A 24979-nucleotide genomic window follows, 5' to 3' on the forward strand; every position below is an offset into this window, starting at 1 on the left:
TGTGTCAAATTCCAGTGTAGAGCACAATTTTTCAGTTATACATGAACATATATACATTCATTGTCACATTTTTTTCTCTGTGAGCTACCATAAGATCTTGTATATATTTCCCTGTGCTATACAGTATTATCTTGTTTATCTATTCTACATTTTGAAAAAAATTTTTTTGGATAGACTGGGATTTCAAAATTTTATATTTTTAATTTCAAAACAGGGTCTAAAAAGTTCAGCTTTGATTTCAAGAGCTAGGTCCTTGAGAGAACTGGTTTTGTTTTGAATTCCAAAAGTCTTTGACTTGAAAGATCAACAGAGATTGATGAATTATCATGACTGTATAGCCTTGGGATGAAAACAGTTTTCTGCAGGAAAAAATAGTGATATGTACAGATATTTAAAAATAGGTATAATAGTGCCAAAAAGAAGGCAGGAAGTGAATATTAGAGAAGAGATAAGTTAGATGTAGATGTGTAGCTCTGAGGGGGACCCTCTGCTTTTTGGTGGTGGTACATGTAAAATCTCCCAATATGTTTAAAAATCTGAGAATGGAAGGAAACAGGGACCTACTTCCTCCCTGCAACTGGAAACCCAGGAAGAACAGCCGCAGGGAGTGCACTGAGCCAACAGGAGGAGATTGTGGTAAAATGTATGTTGGCAAACAGGGTTTAAGATAGTACCTTCCAGTTCCAGACATTTTAACAGTGCTGATTCTTCCAATTCATGATCATGGAGTATCTTTCCATTTATTTGTATCATCTTCAATTTCCTTCATCAATGACTTCTAGTCTTCAGAGTATATAGGTCTTTTACCTCCTCAGTTAAATTTCTTCCTAGGTATTTTATTCTCTTTGATGCAATTGTAAATGAGATTGTTTTCTTGCTTTCTCTTTCTGATAATTTATTATTAGTGTATAGAAAAGTAACATTTCTATATATAAACCTTGTATCCTGCAGCTTTACCAAATTAATTTGTTAATTCTAATAGTTTTTGGGTGGAGACTTTAGGGTTTTCTATATATGGCATCATTTATGTATATATGTATGTATTTTTTATTAATAGACTTTAATTTTTAGAGCAGTTTCAGGTTCACAGCAGAATTGAGCAGAAAATACAGAGTTCGTACATATCCCTCCCTACCCACACATATATACTCCCCTACCCTCAACATCCCTCATCAATTTGTCATATTTGGTAGAATCAATAGACAAATATGGGCGCATTATTATCAACCAAAGTCCATAGTTTACATTAGGGTTTACTCTTGATGTTGTACATTCCATGGGTTTTGACAAATATGCATAATGACGTGTAGCCACCACTATAGTATCATACAGAATAATGTCATTGCCCTAAAAATCCCTTGTGATCCATCTTTTCATTCCTCCCTCCCTCCCTCTCCCCAAGCCCCTGGAAACCACCATCTCTTTATTGTTTCTGTAGCTTCGTATATGGCATCATTTCATCTGACAGTTTTACTACTTCCCTTCCAATTTTAATGCCTTTTCTTTCTCTTTCTTGTCTGATTGCTGTGGCTAAGACAGTACCCCATTGCAGGCTGGGATGCATGCTGGGGCAGTTCTGACAAGCTGGCCAGAGCCCCAGGCAGTTTTCAGTCTGCTGCCTTCATGCTGTGACCAGAAGTAAGCAAATCTGTGCGCGCTCTCTTCAAGAGCAGAGTCTTGGTTCTCTTATAGCCCTCTAATAAACCCCATGGGCTTTTAAACCAGTGAAGGGAGGCTTGTCTTCCTGGTGTCAGACCCCAGGGCTTGAAGCCCTTCCTTTCCAGGGAGGATCCCCTAGCCTGTGATATCCCCCTCCTCTTTTTGTCCCCCACTGTGGGTCCTGACTAGATCACTTCTGTTTACTTCTTGCCAGACTCCGTGTGGAAATATCTTTACAACCTTGGCTGTAGAAGAGCTGTTTTGATAGTTCCCAAGTTGACTTTAGTGACAGTCACTCTGTATGTAGTTACAGTTTTGGTTTGTTTGTGAGGGGAGGTGAGCCCAGTGCTTCTACTCTACCAGCTTGATCTCCTCCCAACTTCAGGTTTTTTTATTCGTCAAGTCTTCTGTTCAATCTCTCTGGCTCTATACCTGGGAGTTCTGAAAGAAAAAGCTGGTAACTCTCTCTGGTTGTGTGTCTGTCGAAAATTTCTGTTCTTCTCATGTCTCTCTGGGAGAGAGACTTTCTTTCTACCCCAAGCCTTGGCTTCTGTAGCATTGGAGAGCGGGGTGGGAAGGGACAGACTGGGAGTTCAAGATTTGTAGATACTGACAGGTATATATAGAATAGATAAACAATTTTATGCTGTATAGTACAGGGAAATATATTTAAGGTCTTGTAGTAGCTCGCAATGAAAAAGAATATGAAAATGAATATATGTATATTCAAATATGACTGAAAACTTGTGCTGTATACCAGAAATTGACACAACATTGTGAACTGACTATAACTCAATAAAACAAAACAAACAAACAAACAAACAAACAAAAAACTCATGGAGGCCAGAAGGCAGTGAAATGACATATTTAAAATGTTCAAAGAATGAGAATATTACAAAGAAGTCTATATCCAGCTAAATAATTGTTCAGAAATAAATGTTGCTTATTACAAAACCACAGCAATTAAAGAATGTGATGCTGGCTTAAAGGTAGATATACAGATCAATGGATTAGAATTTAAACCCACATATTTGTAGTCAATTGATAGCCAATTAAGACTACCAAGACAGTCAACGGGGAAAAGTACTTTCCAACAAATGATATGGGGACAGTTAACTATCTATATGAAAAAAAATAAAGTTGAACCCCTGCCCCATATCATACACGAAACTTAACTCAAAATGCATCAAAAGCCCAAATGTAAGAACTAAAACTATAAAACTCTTAGAAGAAAATAGACAAAAATATTCATGACTATGGGTTAAGCAATAGCTTCTTAGATATAACACCTAAACCACAAGATACAAAAGAAAACATAGATAAATTGAACTTTATCAAAATTAAAATCTTTTGCACTTTAAAGACACTATTAGAAAACTGAAAAGACAGCCCTAAGAATGGGAGAAAATATATGCAAGTCGTATACCAGACAAGAGTCTAGTATTCAACTATACTAAAGATTCTTGCATCTTAAGAACAAAAAGGCAAATAACCCAATTAGAAAATGGACACAAGTTTGGAATATATATTTGTCCAAAGTTGATACTCAAATTGCCTGTAAGTACAAGAAAAGGCCTCTACGTTGTTAACAGTGGGAGAAACACAAAGCAAAATAACACAACGCCACTTTACACCTATTAGGATGATGATGATGATGATGATGATGATGATGATGATGATGACGATGATGACGATGGACAGTAACAAGTGTTGGAAAGGATATGAAGAAATTGAAACTCTCTTACATTGGGGATGTAAAGTGGTATAGCCACTTTGGAAACCATTTTGGCAGTTCTTCAAAAAGTTTAGAGTGTTATCATTAAGAATCAGCAGTTTCACTCATAAGAGAGCTAAAACATATGTTCACACAGAAATTTGTATATAAATGTTCACAATGGCATTATTCATAATAGCCCCAAATTAGAAATCAACTGATAAATGGATAAACAAAATGTGATATATTCATACAATATTATAAATTATTTAGCCATAAGAAGGAATGAAGTACTGACTTACGCTACAGCAACAAAAACACTATTCAGCAAGGTTACTATTCAATTTTGAAAGAGAATAGAGAGTATTACAGACAAGCAAAAACTCAAAGAGTTCATCACCACTAAATTGGCTTTACAAGAAATGTTAAAGGGACTTCATTAAGTGGAAAAGACAATGCCACAAGTGGAAATATGAAAATTACAAAAGGAGAAATATCACTGGCAAAGGCAAACATACAGTAAAGGTAGTAGAACAACCACTTACAAAGGTTGTAGGAAGGTTAAAAGACAAAAGTAGTAAAATCATCTATTTCCACAATAAGTAAGGGGGAAGGTATAGCTCAGTGGCAGAGTGCATGCTTAGCATGCACAAGGTCCTGGGTTTAATCCCCAGTACCTCCATTAAAATAAATAAGCCTAGTTACCTCCCTCCACCAAAAAACCCCCACAATAGGTAAATAACGGATAGACAAAACAAAAAGATATAAATATGATGGCAAAACATTAAACATGGTGAGTGGGAATTAAAATGTAGGGAGATTACAGTGCATTTGAACTTAAGAGATCATCAACTTAAAATAATTACATATATATAGGTTGTAATATATGAAACTATGGTAACCGCAAACCAAAACCTTATACCAGATAGACACACAAAAAAGAGAAAGGAATCCAAACATAACACTAAAAACAGCCATCAACGCAAGAGAAGAGAGCAGGAGAATAAGAAAGGGACAAGAAAGAACTACAGAAACAACAAGAGAAATTACCAAAATGGCAATATGTACATATCTATCAATAATTACTTTAAACGTAAATGGAGGAAATGCTCCAATCAAAAGACAGAGTTGTTGAATGGATGAAAAATCAAGACCTATGTATAAGCTGCCTACAAGAGACTCACTTCAGACCTAAAGAAACACATACTGAAAGTGAGGGGATGGAGAAAGGTATTCCCTGCAAGTGGAAATTAACAGAAAACTAGGGTAGCCTTACTCACATCAGACAAAATAGACTTTAAGATAAAGACTGTTCCGGGTGGGAAGGGATAGACTGGGATTTCAAAATTGTAGAATAGACTACACTGTATAGCACAGGGAAATATACACAAAATGTTATGATAACTCACAGAGAAAAAAATGTGACAATGAGTGTGTATATGTCCATGAATAACTGAAAAATTGTGCTGAACACTGGAATTTGACACAACATTGTAAAATGATTATAAATCAATAAAAAATGTTAAAAAAAAAATAAAGACTGTTCCAAGAGACAAAGAAGAGTATTACATAATGATAAAGGGATCAATCCAAAAAGAGGTATAAAATTGTAAATATATATGCACCCAACATAGGAGCAACTAAAAACATAAATATGAACAAACATGAAGAGAGACATTGAAAATAATACAAGAATAGTAAGGGTCTTTAACACTTCACTTACATCAATTGACAAATCATCCAGACAGAAAATCAAGAAAACAGTGGCCTGAAATGACACATTAGACCCTATGAGCTTGATACATGGAACATTCCAACTGAAAGCAGCATAGTACACGTTCTTTTCAGGTACACATGGAACATTGTCCAGGATAGATCATATGCTAGGCCACAAAACATGCCTTGGTAAATTTAAGAAAACAGAATTTATATCAGGCATATTTTCTGACCACAGTGCTACATCGGGTGTGAGTTGCCTCCCCATCTCACAGCTGAGTTTTTTTCCTCCATCATGGCAGCCCTCGCTCCAGTGTGGAGCAGCGACATAAAGCAAGAAACGGCTGGAACGTTTGCCCGACTCAGGTGGGGAGCATTAGGGCAGTCATGGGAAACTGGGCAGCCACTCTAGCAGTCTGCAATCTGCCCTCTCAACCCTGCTTCAGGATTAAGCCAGCGGACACACGCTCCTCACAAGTGGAGTCCAGGCTTCCTACAACCTTTCTGTTAGTCCCAGTGGCCCTCAACCTGCCAAGGAGGCTTGTCTTCCCTGTGTCAGACTCCAGGACTGGGGTGCCCAATATGTGGCTCCAACCATTCACTCCTCAGGTCAGGTGTCTGCCTTTGTAATCTTCCTTTTCCTCTGAGTCCCTTCCCAGGGTACATATCCCAATCTTCTCTTCCCTTCCTACCTGATTCTTTATGGATCTTCTTTATAGCCTTGGTTGTACAGGATTCTTTCTGCCAGTTTCTAGTCAGTTTTCAAAGAGGCTTCTTCCACATGGAGATGTATTTTTGTGTGTTTTTTGGAGGAAGTGAGCTCCAAGTCCTCCTACTCCACCATCTTGGTTAGTCTCCTCTCGCCTTTTGCCCTTGCCTTCATCTTATATGAAAACTGGAATACTGCCTTTTACTGATGCAGATGATTAATGACCCATGAGGAATAATGGTCATGTGACCCCCAGGGGGAGAAAAAACCCTGGTCCCCAGAGCTGTGGATGTGCTTCTCTCTTAGTAGTTAGATTCTGTTTTTAGCTTTGCCTCCTTTAAGTCCCCCTGTACCCATTTCAGGTTGTGAAATGCAGCTGTGAATGGCTCTGGGTTGTTATCTGCCCAGTCCTGCCTTTATGTAAGTTCATAATTGCATTTTATGGAATTGCCCACTTCATTTTTTGGTCTCAAAGTTCCTTTTCAGTTTCGTGAATATTTTTCAGTATCCCTGACTTCAAACACAAACCATGATGAATTTTTATTTCATGTGCATCTGATTTGCTAAAATTTAAAAAGACTAAAAAAGATAAACAATACAAAATATTACAAGAATGTGAAGCAACTGAAACCCTCACATGCTGGTGCTGAGCTTGCAAAATTTTACAATCACTTTGGAAAACAGTTTGCCAGCTTCTAATAAAACTAAACATATAGGTATGCTATGGCCCAGCAAGTCCGTCTAAGTAATATACAAGGAAAATGAGCACATATGTCTGCACAAAAGATATTTTATAATAATGTTCATAGCAGCTTTATCCATACCAGCCACAAACTAGAACAGTTCAAATACCTGCTAACAGAATGATGGATAACTTAATTGTGAAATATTCATAAAATGGAATACTACGAGATTAGATTTCAAATACGTGGAAAATTCTTTTTGTACTCTATCTGTCATTCCTGTGTTTATAGTAGAGTAGTGTGTCAAATAAGAAATGCTTGGTTTTCATTGGAAATTTACACTGGAATTGGTGTTGATCTGTGCCAGCTCTAGTTGTAAAGATTAATTATTATGACAAAAACCCAAAAATTATTTTGACATTTTTCCTGTCAGTGTGCTAATATAAATAAACTGTCTTTAGATTACATGTCTTCTCTACGTGATTTTGTGCTGTAACTATAGACAAAGGAAGCTTCCTGTTCTCCCTGAGATGAGGAGGTCTCCTTTGAGAGGCTGAATGACTTCTCAGACAGGGCTCTGAGCTTCGTGTTTTCACATTCCTCTTTACATGCTAGCAGCATGAAATTAGCACTGATTTAGAGTCTTGTTGAACCCATACAGATACCTCACACTGAGATGAGTCAAATGCACAACTAGTAAATGTATATAACTTAGACTTCTGAGACTTGGAGTATGTAAACTATCAAACCAGATTTTAAATATTACATCTCTTTGATATTGATGCAGCAATTATAATATAGTGTTCTAGACTACAAAATAACTAGCATACATATCCAATAAATATATGCAATAATGCTCAGTATAATACTAATTATAATAGACTTGATTTGGAATCAGGTTGAATAACTATCAATAAAATAATGGTTAAATAAATTATGATAGATCTGAATTATTATTACCATGTAGGCATAAGAAGGAATAAGCTGGATATTGTGTGTAGGCATGAAAAGATCTCCAAAGTTTGCAATTAAATGATGGAAACAAGCTGGAGTATGTATGTGTGTGTGTGTGTGTATCCCATATATGTATAGACAGTGCCTCTGAGCATATCTGCTGAATCATTACATCCAGGCAACAGGGCAGTGTCTCGTGATATGGCTGGAGATTGTTTCATATTTTCTTGTTTGATGAAATACTAATGAAAAGCAAGTTTGTCTTGTTTTAACTCATTTGACTATCCTGATACTCAACACACTTGTATTTACAAACCTGTAACATACACATAGGAAGATGATCAGGAAGTAAACTCAGTCACTTCTCAGCTTCCATGGTGAACCCCAGAGTGCTCATCCACTGTGTGTTTGGCCTGTGGGAAAATCCTCGTGTAGGAACACAGGGAACTAATTTTCTTCTTCTTCTTCTCTGTTCCTCTGGAACTCTCATCAGAATAGCAGGATTTGTCATTAAATAGTTCAGTGATTGCTTCACTCAGAATTTCCAAAGATGATGCATAATAAAGTCCCCTGTTACTCTAAAAGCAAGTTCTTTTTAGTTAATGAGTCCAAAGGCAAACTTCTTGCATTACTCCAGAGACTGCCTAAAATTATCTTGTTTCCTCTTAGACTCTCCATTCAATCCTCCACCCACTGGCTATCTAAACCCAGCTACTTCCCCTAGTAGGTTACACAGAAGGATCCTTTATTTGGATAATGAAACAGCAAAATATTACTTATAGAGGAAATTAAGTGGACAAATGATTGTGTGATCAGGATTAAGAAAGATGAGAGAAATTGCTCAAAAATTTGAATGTTTCAAGATGATTCTCAAGCAGAATTTAGAAAAAGGTTATGAAGATTTGTGTGCAGGTCTTTTGGAGCCTGGGTAAACATACTTCTTTTTTCTTATCCAACTTTCTAGATTGAAAACTATACTATTCACAGAGTTGAGAAGTTGGGTATATCCTCTCTTGATGGCAATCAGCTGAGCTAAGATATGTTCCCTTTTTAACTCTGAGCTCCAGAATATGAGCCAAGAGCATGATACCATTCTCCCTAAATTCTCTCATGTTTTTGTTGCTTTTAACCAACTCCTTGCACTGCTTTCTTTTCTCCCTTCCCTCTCTTTATGACTTTCTAAGACACTTACTTTATGTCTCATTCCTCTCATCTAAACTCTTTTTCACTGGCCCAGAGCTCTCCTGCAATGCTGCCTCCTCGGGGATACTAGTTTATATCTGTTCCTGAAGATGTTATGGTCAGCTTCTCAGATGTGCATCTCTTCTTCCTTTGAAATGCTAAGCATTTAAAACAAATTGAAAACTGAATTTGTTAAAGTTCTTCCTTTCTGTAAATTATCCAATCAAATTCTTATAACACTGCAAAATGGGTATTGTTATACCTACATGCAGATGGGTAACTTGAAATTAAAAAATAAAATATCTTTCAAAGCTCACATATCTAGAAAATACCAAGGTAGGATAGGGCCCCACACATGTGTGCCTCCCAGGAGGTCTGCCACACCTCTGCCGCTTCTCCTTGCGTTTTAGCACAGAGCGTGCATTTTACCAGGGCCTGGAAAGGCTGGGGTCACTGAGATTACCATGTGAACAGGTCAGGACATCAAGCGCAAACTTCTAATCCTTATAGATTAAAATTTCCTCTCTACCCTGAATTCCAGAGAGATGCATTTTTTGGCAATTAAAAAATATGTATCACAGCATTTATATCAGATGTTATAGATTTATTTGTGATTTTATGAGTTGTCAGTACTTCCTGAAAAACTAATACTGTAAAGTAATATCTTTAAGAAACACACACATTGCAATAAGAAGTATAGTTGGTGGGTCTTGTTTTTGTAAGTGAAAGTCTTGCCACTCTGTACTCATAACACGTTTAAAAAACCAAGAAGTAAATAGTCAAAACTGACTATACAGCATGTAGTATATTTGCATTGATAGACTTCTAATTCCTTTACAACAGAAGTTGGAATTATTGTCAGCATAAATATATCCTTGCTGGCAATGTGCTAATTTCTGATGTCAATATAAAATAATAAACACAAGAAACTCTATCAATAGGATACATGCCAAAAAAATTACAACACTCTAAAGCTCACTTTGATATATATTTGTGGAGTAACTGCACAATTACCTTTTTATAGGTTTCTACTTCAACATTTTCTTTTATCCTTATCTAAAAATTAAATTATTTAAAATATTTAAAAATCATCGAGAGAACCAAACAGTTCAGCAATTCAAGAAGTGTTTTCCATTTCTGTGATTGTTCATTGCTTCTTTTGGACCCTTTTGACTGTGCAAATACAGGTCTAATGCTGCTAATTAAAGGTCCTAAGGCTCAACCGTGTTGGCAGTGAGGGCTGACACAGGGAACATCACAGGCTGGGTACTCATTAAACACGAATATTAAAGCGGTTGGTCCACCTACTTGGTTGACCTGTGCAGGGCAAGTAACTGAATTTTCCCCCACAACCAGCTGATTTTACATCACATTAACATAATGTTAGATCTCTGTTGTTTCAATTGTAGGGATTTGAAGTGTGATTCCTCAGTTGCTTCTCTATTTTTTGTCACTTTACCTAGCATGTCTTTTATATATGTTAGGCAAGTTCTACATATTTTTTATTCATATTTTGTACAGAAGTGAGAACTCACAACTTTCACTTAACAAAAACAAAAAGGAAAAGCACAAAAACAGTTGTCTTAATTATGTATTTGAATACATAATTTGTTTATTTGCAGTGTGTGTGGTGGATGTAGAGGGATTGTGTTTTAACCAAGAATAATGTTTTACTGTCAGATTTATATTGCGAACACAATGGCCTTGTAACTATGGGGACTTAGTTACATTGTAACTATTTTCTATAAATGATTGTATTTTAGTAAATATTACTTAGCTTTAAATTTGAACTTTCATAGTAGAAAAGTCTGTTTAAGTAAAACTTAGCCATTAAATTTGTGATGGTTTTTATTCAAGAATTTTTAAAACATTTTTAATTTTGAAAAAAAATTTTAAATTTAGGAAAGTTGAAAGAGTAATATAACTTTCACCTAGATCCACGAATTGTTAGCATCTTATCACATGTATTTTATCATCTTTTCTCTATGTATGTATATATATATGTATGTAATTTGTTCTGCTGAATCACTAGAAAGTAAGTTGTGACACCAGAACACTTTTCTGAATACTTAAAGTTTCTTCTCCTATGAATAAGGATATTCTCCTACATAACCCCAATCCCACTGACACACTTGAGATGATCAACAATAATTCAGTTATATCTAACATTAGATTTGTGTTTTAACGGTTGAGATTTGTAACCTTTTGAAACACAGTAGTACTTCCTTATCATCTGAGATAGTATTTCAGCTTGAAACTGTGATAGCATAATTCTTTTTGTGCTGTCCTGTGGGCAGCCTCACCATGTTACCCATGCTTCTGGGGCAAATATGACTGCTATAGGGTACCGTGGACATGAGGTAGTAAGCTTTGTCCTTTATTGCTCTTCCTTGTGATCTGAAACCGGAAACCCCGTACAGTTATCTCAGTTACTGTGTGATGTATACAGCTAGTCCTCACTCATGTGGAGTACTGTTAAAAATCTTGTCATTTGATTACACAATGAAAATCATTATGATTTGTATATAAATCTGAGGTAATTTTTACTACAGTCTAATTTAATGTGATAATACAGTGGATTTCCAGGTTTGTTTAGTAAAGCTTTGCAAAAAAGCCCTAACAAAACACCTCCCTTAACCCACCACAGAGCGTATCTAATTGAGCAAAGGAGCAGAACACAAAAGAAAATCAGGACACGTGTAGAAAATGGGTGATGGTTATCTTTGGCCCCTCTAACTTTATACTTCCCCTATAATGCTAAGTGCCCATCATTAAAGTAAAAGAATTCAAGTTAATAGAAACCATTTAGAAGCCTGTGTCTGGTTACATAGATTGGCTTGTGTTCCAAAAGCAGTGTCTTTCATTCACTCATTCATTCATTCATGTTTTTCACTATCACATTCTGAGCAACAGTTATGAATTATTTATTATACTTGGTACCCTTTGTTTGATTCAGAAATTAACACTCTCAGGGTTAGGCAGGAGCCAATTAATTTCCTCCACATAATAGTGTTAATATATAGAAACAAACCTATTATGTTCCCAGGGCTGTGTATTTTAAATTTTGAAATAGAGATTGAAGAAGTAAACCAATAATGGTGATATTTTTGCCACAGTAAAAACAGAAGTTTTAAAATAATTTTGAAAGCACTTTATTGAGGTGTGATTGATAAAGAAAAAGCTGTAATTCCTCCTACCCTCTTTATTATTATTGTAATTTTTTGGTTTATGATAATGACACTTAAGATCTACCCTCAACCAAATTTTAAGTATACAGTACAGCCTGATTAACTATAGTCACTATGCTGTACAGTATATCTTTAGAATTTATTAATGTGATATAACTTTGTACCCTTTGACTAATAACTCCCTGTTTCCCCTTCCTCCCAGTCACTGGCAACCCCATGCTACTCTCTGTTTCTATGAGTTTGTATATTTTAGATTCCTCATATGAAGGTATCATGTAGTATTTTTCCTTCTGTGCCTAGCTTATTTCACTTAGCATATAGTCCTCCAGGTTTATTCATGTTGCAAATGGCAGGATTTCATTTTTTAAGGCTGAATAATATTCTATTCTATGTATTTAATGACATTTTATTTATCCATTGATCTGTCAGTGGACTCTCAGATTGCTACCATGTCTTGGCTACTGTGAGTAATGTTGCTATGAATATGGGAGTGCAGATATCTCTTCAAGATCTAGATTTCAATTCCTTTGGAAATATACCCAGATAATTGCTGTATTATATGGTAGTTCTATTTTTAATTTTTTGAGGAGCTTTAATACTGTTTCCCTAAGTGACTACTAATTTACATTCCTACCAACAGCATATCAGGGTTCCCTCTTTCTCCACATCTTCACCAATAATTGGGTATTTTTTTTGATAATAGGCATCTTAATTGATGTGAGGTGATATCTGTTTGTGATTTTGATTTGCATTTCACTGGTAAGTAGTGATGTTGAACACCTTTTCACGTACCTAATGGCCATTTGTATGTCTTCTTTTGGAAAAATGTCTATTCAGATCCTTTGCCCATTTTAAAATCAAATGGTGATGATGATTTGCTAATGAGTTGTAAGACTTCCTCTTTATGTTGGAAATTAACCCTTTAACAGATCTGTGGTTTGCAGATATTTTCTCCCATTTCTTAGGTTGCCTTTTCATTTTGTTGATTGTTTCCTTTTCTGTACAGAACTTTTTAGTTTGATGTAGTCTCAGTGTATTTTTGTTGTTATTTCCTGTGATTTTGATGTCACATTCAAGAAAACATTGCCAAGACCAATAGCAACCAGCATTCCATGGTGTTTTCTTCTAGTAGAATTATAGTTTCAGGTCTTACAATTAAGCCTTTAATCAATTTTAATTTTTGTGTATAGTGTAAGATAAGTTTCCAATTTCATTGTTTTTCATGTGGATATCTAGTTTTACCAGTGCCATTTATTGAAGAGACTATCCTTTCCCCCTTGTGTACTCTTGGCAGTCTTGTCAGAGCTTAGTTGATTGTGCATGCATAAGTTTATTTCTGGGCTCTCTGTTTTGTCCAGTGTGTCTCTTTTCTCTGCCAGGACCTTACTATTTTAATTATTGTAGCTTTGTGATCTTTTCTGAAGTGAGGAAGTGTGATGTATCCAGCTTTGTTCTTGCTCAAAATTACTTCAGCTACTTAGGGTATTTTCTGGTTCCACACTGATCTTAGGATTGTTCTGTTTCTGTGAAAAATGCCATTGATATTTTGAAAGGGGTTGCACTGAATCTGTAGATCACTTTGGTTAGCATGGACATTTTAAAAATATTGATTCCTCCAATCCATGAAGATAGGATACCTTTCCATTTATGTGTGTCTTCTTCAGTTTCTTTCAGCAAAGTCCTAGTTTTCAGCCTAAAAATCTTTCATCTTGGTTAAATTTATTCCTAGGTATTTTATTCTTTTTGGTGCTATTGTAAATGAGATTGTTTTCTTAATTTCTTTTTCATCTAGTTTGCTGTTAGTTTATAGAAATGCAATATTTTTCTATATTGGCCTTATATCCTGCAACTTTACTGAATTATTTATTAGTTCTAACAGTTTCTTTTTGGTGTAGAGTTTTCTATGTATAAAATTGTGTTATCTGCCAATAGAGACAGTTTAAATTCTTCCATTACAGTTTAGATGCCTTTTATTTCTTTTTCTTGCCTAACTGCCCTAGCTAGGACTTCTAATACTGTGTAGAGTAGTGGCAAGAGTGGGCATCCTTGTCTTGCTCTTGATCTTAGAGGATAGCTTTCAGTTTTTCACTATTGAGTGTGCTGTTAGCTATGGGTTTATCATATATGGTCTTTATTATGTTGAGGTATGCTGCCTCAACACTTGAGATTTTTATTATAAATGGATATTGAATTTTGTTAAATGTTTTTTTCTGCATCTATTGAGATTATTATGTGGTTTTTATCCTTCATTCTGTTAATGTGGTATATCACATTGATTAATTTGTGTATGTTGGACTATCTGTGCACTCCAAGAATAAATCCCACTTGACCATGGTGTATAATCCTTTTAGAGTACTGTTGAATTCAGTTTGCTAATATTTTCTTGGGGATATTTACATCCAAGTTCATCAGGGATATTGGCCTGTACTTTTTTTCTTGTATTCTCTTTGTTTGGCTTTGGAATCAGGGTAATGCTAGACTTCAAAATGAATTTGAAAGTGTTCCTTCTTATTCTATTATTTGGATGAGTTTAAGAAGGATGGGTATTAATTCTTTAAATATTTGGTATAATTTGCCAGTGAAGCTATCTGGCCCTGGGCTCTTCTTTGTTGGGAAGTTTTTGATTGCTGTTGCAGTCTCCTTATTTGCTATTGGCCTATTCAGACTTTCTATTTCTTCTTGATTCAGTCTTGGTGGGTTTTATGTTTTTGGAAATGTATATATTTCTTCTAGGTTGTGTACTTCATTGGCACATAATTTTTGATACTAGTTTCTTATGACCATTTGTATTTCTCTGGTATCAGTTGTAATGTCTCCTCTTTCATTTATGATTCTATTTATTTATTTTAATTGTCTCTTTTCTCTCTTGCTTAGTCTAGCTAAGGGCTATTGATTTTATATTTTCAAGAAAACAACTCTTGGTTTTGTTGATTTGTATCTTGTTTTCCATTCTCTATTTCACATATTTCTTCTCTACTCTTATTATTTCCTTCCTCTGCTAATTTTGGCTTAGTTTGTTCTTATGCTTTATTCCTTTAAGTGTAAAATTAGGTTGTTTTTAGAGATCTTTCTTCTTTTTTAATGTAGGCATTTATCACTATAAACTTCCCTCTGAATACTGCTTTTGTTATATCCCATAAGTTTTGGTGTGTTGTGTTTTTGCTTTTGTTTATATTGACGTGTTTTCTAATTTCCCTTTTAATTTCTTCTTTAATTCATTGATTTTCAAGAGTGCATTGTTTAATTTCCATATATTTTTGAGTTTTCCTATTTTCCTTTTGTTTTTGATTTCTACTTTCATACCACCGTGATTGAAAAAAAAATGCTTGGTATGATTTGAGTCCTCTTTAATTTGTTAAGGCAAATTTTGTTGCCTAACGTATAATTGTGGATAATGTTCCATATGTGCTTGAGAAGAATGCATGTTCTACTGCTTTAAATGTAATATTACATCTTTGTAGATTCATTTGGCCTATAGTGTTGTTCAAGTCTACTTCCTTATTTATTTCTGTATGGATGATCTGTCATCGAAGCCTTCTACTTTAATTGTATTGCTGTGTTACTCCCTTCAGATCTGTCAATGTTTGCTTTATATATTTATGTGCTCTGGTATTGGATGCTTATGAATGTATTTCTCTCTCTGGTGCACTGTCTCTTTTCTCGTTACATAATGACCTTCTTTGCCTCTTTTTACAGTTTTCTACTGAAAGACTATTTTGTCCGATATATGTATAGCCACCCCTGCTCTCTTTTGATTACTATTTATTTGGAATACCTTTTCCATCTCTTCACTTTCAGCCTACGTGTGCCCTTTAAGCTAAAGTGAGTGTCATGTCAGCAGCATATATTTGCATCTGTTTTTTTTTTTAACCTATTCAGCCACTTGTATCTTTCAATTGGAGCATTTAATCCATTTGCATTTTAAGTAATTATTGATAGGTAAGGACTTACTTTTGCAATTTTGTTAACTATTTTCTGTCTGTTTTGAGTTCTTCTCTTTCTTTGTAATTTGATCCTCTTTTTGTAGTGATATACTTTCATTCTTTTCTCTTTATCATTTTTTGTATCTACTATAGATTTTTTCTTTGTAGTTACCATGAGGCTTGCATAAAATTTCTTCTTCTAGTTATAACAATCTATTTAAAGCTGCTAATAACTCAATTTCAATCTCATATAAAAACTACACTTTTACTTCTTCCACCCCAAACTTTGTTATTGATGCCAGAATTTACTTTTTATATTGTGTACCCATTAAAAATTTTTATGATTATCATTATTATTTTTTAACTTTATTGAGGAATAATTGACAAATGTAATTATATATATTTAAAGTGTACCACATGGTGATTTGATATACATATACCTTGGACCAAGATAATTAACTGCATCACCTTATATAGTTAACATAGTTAACTCTGTGTGTGTGTGTGTGTGTGTGTGTGTGTCTGTGTGTGTGTGTGATTCAATGCTTAAGGTCTACTTTCAATAGCTTTCAAGTATAAAATATCATGTTCATTATTCTTAATACTTTATCTTTTAACTCTGATACTGCAGTTTGAAGTGATTTTTGTATAACCATTACGTTATTACATATTCTGTATTTGTCTATATATTTAACTTGTCAGTGAGGGTTATACTTTCATATGCTTTCATGTTGCTGTTAAGCATCCTTTTGTTTCAACTTGAAGAACTTCCTTTAGTACTTCTTGTAAGGCAGTTCTAGTGGTGATGAATTTCCTCGTTTTTGTTTTTCTGGGAAAGTCTTTGTCTCTCTTATTTTTAAGGTACAGTATGGCACATATAGTATTCTTGGTTGGTAGGTTTTTTCTTTCAGTATTTTAAAATACCATCCTACTCTTTCCTGTTCTGCAAAGTTTCTGCTGAGAAATCCACTGACAGTCTTATGGGAATTCTCTTTTATGAGTTGATTTTCTCTTTGCTGCTTTCAAAATTCTCTCTTTTTTTTGATTTTTGACATTTGATTATAATGTATCACTGTGTAGACCTCTTTGGATTCAACCTATTTGAAATTCGTTGTGCATCATGAATCGGGATGTCCATTTCCTTCCTCAGCTTTGGGTGTTTTCAACATTTATTTCTTTAAATAACATTTCTGTACTTTTTTTCCTTTTCCTTCTCCTTCTGGGATACCTTTAATGTGTATCTTGATGGAGCCCCAGATGTCCCATAGGTTTTCTTTACTCTTTTTCATTCTTTCTTTTTGTCCTCTGACTGGAAATTTTAAATTGCTCTATCTTCGAGTTCACAGATTCTTTTTTCTACTTGGTTGAGTCTACTATTGAAATTCTTTGTTTAACTTTTCAGTTCAGTCATTGTGTTCTTCAGTTCCAAAATATCAGATTGGTTCTTTTTATGGTTTCTGTCTCTTTATTGAACTTCTCTTTTTGTTCATGTATTGTTTTCCTAATTTTGTTGAGTTGTCTATCTGTGTTCTCTTGTAGCTAGCTCACTGAGCTCCTTTAAGATAATTATTTTGAATTCTTTGTCAGACAGTTTGTAGATCTCCATTTCTTAGGGTCAATAGCTGAAGCTTTATTTTATTCCTTTGTTCGCATCATGTTTCTCTGATTCTTCATGATTCTTTAATGTTGCATTAATGTCTGGGCATTTGAAGGATTCACCTCCTTGAGTATTTATAGTCTAGCTTCAGCAAGTAAAGTTTTTTTTTTACCAGTCAGCTTGTCCAGAGATCTGGATGGCCTGGTTGTTGGGGACCCTGAGCAGGAGCTGGTGAGGTATGTGTGCCGGCCTTTTGCTGGGGTTCACTAGCAGGCAGCCTTGGTGCCAGGTCTGCAGACCTTAGCACTTGGTGCCCAGTGCTAAGGTCTGTAGGTGGGGGGGTGATGTTAGGGTCCATAGGCAGGCCTGCTCTGGGAGGGTTGTGGTTGGGCCTAGTTTCAGGAATCATCAGCAAGCAGGCCTGGTGTTGGAGTCCATGGGCCAGTAAATCTGATACTGGCATCTGCAGGTGTGCTTGCTCTCTCTTTTCCCCATAGAAGAACTCATAGATTAAAGGTATCTTTTTTTGTACTTCTCTGTGCTGGCTTGTGAGAGGAGTGACAAGGGTAAAATGAAACTTTATTCCTTACCCTTTCAAATGTGTCTTGTTCCGTGTTCCACTGATGAGCTGTAATCTCTCTTGGATTCCAGATCTTTCAGGAAGGTATTTTTATCCATAGATAGTTGTTAAATTGGTGTTTCTTTGGGGGGATAAGGGCTGTGACCTCCTTTTCTACCATCTTACTAACATCACTCCTTAATTTTATTTTTAAAAGATTGCTCTGAGAATCTCTAAATAACTTTAAAGAAAAAGCATGCTATGAAATCAAACCCCTAGCACTGATTTTTATCACAGTGGTAGTTTCTTTGCAAGGTATTGCCTTGACCCAGAGTTGGGATTCTTTCTATAATTCATGGAATATTTGGCTCTAGTTAGTTGAACTCTGTTTGTTAGTAGTCAAAAGAAAGTGATTTTGTGTGTGTGTGTGTGTGTGTGTGCTGACTCTGAAATTATACAATACAAACCTCACCTCTGGCTATAGTAAACCCTTACCTGGGTTTTCTTCCAGGTTGCTTTGCTCTAGGGTGATCTCAGAATGAGCAGTGGGAGCCCTGTGCACAATGCTGCTGTACCCACAGAGTGAAAGAAGAAGAATTTAAGAAATTAGCTTCTTTATCCTGATGCCAAATCACTGTAAATAAATACCCAGATATTTCCCACAATTTATCATTTTACATTGTTAGTGTTGAATCCATCTTAAGTGTTAACTTTCAGTATGATGTTCTACTTCTTCCCTATAGCAATATTCTCAGCGTTGACTTCAAAAGCTAAGCAGTTTTATCACTTCCTGGATCTGAAAGTATTGTTGCCACAAACCAGTGTACTACTAACTGAGAATTCAGGTAATTGGGTTTTGTTCCTCACCTGGGCTGGGAAGCTCAGCTATTTAGTCAATGAAAGGACAAAAGGACAGGTCCCTGAGTCTTCAATGATGAGCTTAATAAACTACTGTTCAATTAGAACAGAAAAGGCAAGGATGGGCCTCTAGATTGAGGCAAGAATATTGAACAGTTACATTGCAACTCAGGTGTAGTCAGAATATCAGAAAGTATGGGGATATATATTTAAGTTTTAAAGGGTGAGGATAGAGTTTAGATAACCATGGGAGGAGACCTTAAAACCTGCCATAATGGCTTAGACAGGTGTGGTGACTACATATTATTGGATATATGGGCTTTGGGGTGAGGATGGTGTATCTACTCAGAGCATTGTTCTATTAATGGGGACAACTTTTCATGACCCATTGTAGTCATAGCATTCCCCACAGAAACCTACCTAAAATATTACTGGGCATGATAATCTAGGCTACCAGTTTTTAAAAATTTATTATAATTGTATTAATGTACTTTAAAATTAAATGATAATGTGATGCCATTAAATAACATGAGGGAAATTTAAAAGAAGAAAAATCCAAAGCAATTTAATTCCACATACAGTCTCTAAATTCCTTGATGTTGTATTGTCTTCCTAACCTCTACTGGTTTCTTACACTTCACCTTGGCCTCTATTGCCATGATTGTACACTTGATTTTATCATTATCAGTGCCTTTATAATTTCTTGTGTGCATGTGGGTATGCTCACACACATACACATGCACAACCAATAAACTCATGTACACTTTATTGAAAACAAATGGAAACAATCAAATGGAAACTCCCCTAACTTCCTGCATTCTTGACCTTCTCTTTTAGACACAGAATAGACAGAGTGCCTCTCCTCCTACCTGAGTCCTTTTAATCTAGATTTAATGCTCTCTCGATTTCTCAAGTAATTCACTCCTGAATTTTTTCTCCACCCTCCTGTCATATCAGCAAACTTTTCTTTTCAAATGTACCACTTTGAACTGCATAAAAATACTGTAGCTCAAAAAAAGATTTTAATAAAAAATAGTAAATGGTTGATTTAAAACATCAATGGTATGATGACCAGGAAGTAAGCTTTTAAATATCTGAATATATATTGTGGGACAGCAATGAAAAAACATTTATTCAGATAAAGATCCATAGGTGCTGGGGTAACTGAGAGGCACTGAAGGACTTCTGATGGATCTTCTCTTTTTGTTTTCCAGAGAGACAACTTCTCTGTATGGCAATGAAAAACTACAGTGCTATCAGTGAGTTCGTTCTCCTTGGACTGCCTATCGAGCCTCGTATTCAGGCTGTATTCTTTGTGCTGTTCCTTCTAATTTACCTCCTCACTCTAATGGGAAATTTCTTGATGCTGCTGATGATTAGGGCTGATTTTCACCTGCACACACCCATGTACTTCTTTTTGGGACAGCTGTCTTTCCTGGACCTCTGCCACTCATCTGTCACAGTCCCCAAGATGCTGGAGAATCTGCTTTCTGAAAGGAAAACCATCTTTGTAGAGAGCTGCCTGGCTCAGGCCTTCTTTGTGTTTGCCACTGGGGGCACTGAAGCCTGCCTGCTGGCTGTGATGGCCTATGACCGCTACGTAGCCATCAGCTGCCCTCTGCTCTATGGCCAGCTGATGAACAAGCAGCTCTGTGCTGGGCTGGTGTGGGGCTCCTGGAGCCTGGCCTTTGTTGATGCTCTCATCAATATCCTCCTGGCTGCCAGTTTAGACTATTGTGAGGACCAAACTATTCCCCACTTCAGCTGTGAGCTGTCTTCTCTCTTCCCTCTGTCTTGCTCTGATACCTCCCCCAATTTCACACTTCTGCTCTGCTCTTCTGTCTTGCATTTCTTTGGAACCTTCATCATGATTGTTTCCTCCTATGCCCGCATTGTCTCCACCATCCTGAGCATCAGCTCCACCTCAGGCAGAAGCAAGGCCTTCTCCACCTGCTCCTCCCACCTCACTACTGTGATCTTGTTCTATGGCTCAGGCTTCCTCAGCTATCTCTTGCCAACCTCCGGATCCCCCCTGGAGATGGTCTTCTCCTTGCAGTACAGTGTGGTCACTCCCATGCTGAATCCTCTTATCTACAGCCTGCAGAACAAAGAGGTGAGGGCCGCTCTGAGAAGAATGTTCAGAAAATATTTTCATCCTCTCTTGTAGTGGACACAAATGATAATGAAGGAGAAGCTGAGCTATTATGCCACATGATCAGACAATGGACTTTAAGGAGAGTTTCTTGATTGTCCACGATGCCAGGTGCTACAGGGAACATAGTGGCATTTATTTCCTTGGAACTGCTTCTGAAAAGGACAGACAAGTCTTAGGATGATTCCAGTTCAGTCTTATTTGGAAAAGGAGAAATGAACCAGATAACCCTCTTTTTCAAGGGATCATTTGGTAAAAATGTTGATGTGTTACTCATATCTATTGGTATTGTTGCTAATTATTCCTTCACGCTTCTTCAAATAATTACACTCCAAATCCCTAGGAAAGCTGACTTTCTCAAAATTATACATCCATAAAGTGAAGTGATCCTGTAACCCGGGATAGAGTAACCATTCTACCCCTTTCTCCTGACAGTGCATTGAGGCAAGGAGTGACACCAAGACCCAAGTGAAGTTATTTAGAATCTTTCTCTAGGAAATTCAAATGTTGGGAAGGAACAAACAACAACAACAACAACAAAACAGCATTCAGAAGAAAGGCAGTCTGACTGTAGTGCCTAAAGTGACCACAAAACCTGGTTCCCCTGGCAGTTGTCCCTCCTGACGTCATATTTATAACAGATACAGTAATAATAGCTAATTTATTACATTTCTTAACTCATGACACAAAGTGCACTAAGTTCCTGGGGTAGGCAGCGGGGCCCCCGAAGGTGTTCTCCTAATCCCTGGAACCTGTGAATGTATTACATGGCAAAGGGGCTGGGCAGATGAATAAGGTTATAGACCTTAACAGAGGTAGAGTAGCGTGAATAATCCAGGTGGGCTCGATCTTATCACGCGAATCCTGAAACGCAGGGCAACTTCTCCAGCTGTACTCAGGAACGATGAGGCAGAAGGGAAGGTCAGAGGTAATATAAGCATGAGCTCAGACTCAACCCAACATTGCTGGCGTGGGTCCATGTGTGGGTGGCCTCTTGAAGCTGGAAACAACACACAGCCAACAGCCAGCAGAGAAATAAGAACCTCAGACCATGGAATCCATGGAACTGAATTCTGCCAACAACCTGAATGGTGTCTTCCCCGGACCCTACAGGTAAGGCCTGCTAACTTGATTTTGGCCTTGCCTGACCCAGAGCAGTAAAATCAATTGAGCCCGCCCACATTTCTGACCTAAAGAACTGTCAGAAAATATATTTGTGTCATTCAAAGCCATTAAGTTTGTGGTAATTTGTTATGGCAGCATTAGAAAGTTAATATAGTACCTAACTTTTATTACCCTACTTAATCATCTCAGCAGATATATGCAATAGGTTTATTGTTAGTTTTCCTTTACTGATGAGAAAATGAGACTCAGTATGTTTGTATGCCTGTCCAGTGATTCATAGCAAGGAATGGTGGAGCTGGAATTTTAACCCATGTGGTTTGAATCAAGTCCGTGGTCCTAGACACTAAATTGCCCCCTTCATTAAGTTATGAGGCTCCCAGATCCTTTCTGTAATTATATTTACCATTGGATTCAGTTGCATATAACCAAAGAATGGTATCTGATACAAGTAGCAGAGGTGAGGTTCAGGCAACAGGTATCAAAGGTGAGGTTCAGGCAGCAGGACTTTGGTGAAATACCGAAATGTTTAGAGTTAGATATTTGGTTAAGATTTGGGAAAAGGTAGGTAGTAATCTAAGCTGCTCTTCCTCTTCTGTTTTGTGAACTATCCTTTTTTCCAAAATCTTACTTTCTCTCTTTAATCAGGTTATCTGCAGTCGGTTTCTGTTTCTTTCAAAGAAAACTGACTGATTTTGAAATTGGAACTAGAGATTGATTTGTAGTCAACAATTCTCAGGGAAGTGAGGATATGCAGGATTTGTTATTGTGCTGAGATGTGCACAATGAAGTGAGTCATCTGTCCATCTTTACTGCTCATGATATGTAATTGCCACTCTTATTTTAAGACCCAGTGCCTAAGACCATGGACACTGTGCTAAGCCTTTCAGTTAGGGAAAATTGTTAAAATTAAGCAAATGCAAGAGAAAGAGGTATGCCAAGACCCCAGCATCTTCTCTCGTTAAGACAATTACTTTATTTCTTGATTAAAAAAATTATTTTTATACAATTTAAAGGTTACTTTCCATTTACAGTTCTTACAAAATGTTGGCTATATTCCCCGTGTTGTACAATGCATGCTTGAACCTATCTTAGACCCAGTAATTTGTATCTCCTACTTCTCCACTCTTATATTCCCCTCCCTGCCCCCACTGTTAACTACTAGTTTATTTTCTATATCTGTGAGTCTGCTGCTTTTTTGTGATATTCACTAGTTTGTTGTATTTTTTATATTCCACATATAAGTGACATCGTACAGTAATCGTCTTTGTCTGATTTATCTCACTTAACATAATGTCCTCTGAGTCCATCCATGTTGCTGCATATGGCAAAATTTCTTTCTATTTTATGGCTGAGTAGTATTCCATTGTGTGTGTGTGTGTGAATATATATGTATATATTTAATACCACATCTTTATACCACATCTTGTTTTTTCTATTCATCTGTTGGTGAACATTTAGGTTGCTTCCATAGCTTGGCTATTGTAAATAATGCTGCTATGAACATTGGGGTAAATATAGCTGTTCAAATTAGTGTTTTTTGATTTTTGAGTGTATACCCAGGGGTGGAATTGCTGAGTCATATGGTATTTCCATTTTTAGTTTTTTGAGAAACCACCATACTGTTTTCCATAGTGGCTGCACCAATTTACATTCCCACCAACAGTGTAAGGGTTCCCCTTTTTCCACATCCCTGTCAACATTTGTTATTTGTGTTCTTTTTGATGATAGCCATTCTAATAGGTGTGATGTGATATTTCATTGTGGTCTTGATTTGCATTTCCCTGATGATTAGCAATGTCGAGCATCTTTTCCTGCGCCTGTTGGCCATCTGCATTTCCTCTTTAGAAGAATGTCTCTTCAGTTCTTCTGCCCATTTTTTTTTTCATCAGGTTGTTGGGAGAAGTACTTGGCTGATGAAATGACCGACAGGAAATTAATATTTGACATATATAAACAGCTCATACATCAAAAAACATTTCTTGATTTTTGACCTTAAGGTACAGAATGAACATCAGGGACTTTCTTTCTCTATGCTGAAGGAATATCTGTCATTTAATAGATCTAGAGCAGAGACAATTCAAAGCTAACTCAGAGACTGATTCAGTGACTTCACTATCACAGCAGGTTGCTTATGGGAGAAATGGATGTTGACCAGGGAATAACATCTCAGCATCGTGGAACAGTGGAAAAGTGACATCATGGAGAATTTAGAGGACCTGGAGAACCATGAACCTCCAGCTTCTCTAAAACTACCATGTTTCCCTTGCTTCAGCATACTGTGACTCCCTAATGGAAGCAAGCTAGTTACTCCTTGTATCCTATATTCTTCCATGGTGCTCTGTTGAGTTCCAGGGTTCAAAACCAACATGGCCTGAAAGATGAGATTGGAATTGGGAAAGGAAAGAACTCCATGTTGAAAAAAAATGGTAACAGATGAATATTTATCTCCAATAATCTAGAGAATGTTTCTGGGAGTAAATTTTATTTTTTTCTTAACTAAGGAGAATAAATTTAATTTCTGTGTAGTGTCGTTTTTTGGAACCATTTTTGCATATCTATATTTATTTAGACATCATTTTACATAAACACCTGAGGGAGATCATATCATACCGTCTATTTGTTGGTGGGTTTTTTTTTTTTTTGGCTTGCGATCCTTTCCACATCTTCTCCTGCTTGTTCTCCACCCAAAGTAACCCATGTTAATCACAGAATACATATCTTTCTTAGCTTTCTCTGCGCTTAAATATTCATGCTCAAGCTTCTGTACACATATGCGTATATATATACATATGGAAGTTTTCCATCTGTGTTTATTTAAAAACTGTATATAATATACACATTTTTCTTCTGTTTGCTTTTGATTCATTAATAATTTATAAGCTGTACTACACCTCAAATGGCATGGCTCTAATTCATTTTTGTGTGTGTGTCAGCATAAAATTCCATCCTGTGAATGTGCC

At 36.4% G+C, this 24979-nt stretch overlaps 1 protein-coding gene across 1 annotated transcript in view; it reads left to right on the plus strand.

Annotated features, from left to right (window-relative positions):
- LOC105076337 (olfactory receptor 8S1-like) overlaps positions 1-23562 on the plus strand; it is a 42126-nt gene extending 18564 nt beyond the window's left edge. Inside the window, exons 2-3 of the mRNA XM_074374963.1 lie at positions 18628-18729; positions 19957-23562. Of these exons, the coding sequence (XP_074231064.1) occupies positions 19974-20909 (936 nt within the window). The 5' untranslated portion in view covers positions 18628-18729; positions 19957-19973 and the 3' untranslated portion in view covers positions 20910-23562. The remainder of the gene's footprint in view (positions 1-18627; positions 18730-19956) is intronic.
- The last annotated feature ends 1417 nt before the right edge of the window (positions 23563-24979 follow it).

The sequence above is a fragment of the Camelus bactrianus genome, chromosome 12 (assembly GCF_048773025.1).
Source record: "Camelus bactrianus isolate YW-2024 breed Bactrian camel chromosome 12, ASM4877302v1, whole genome shotgun sequence".
Classification (NCBI taxonomy): Eukaryota; Metazoa; Chordata; class Mammalia; order Artiodactyla; family Camelidae; genus Camelus; species Camelus bactrianus.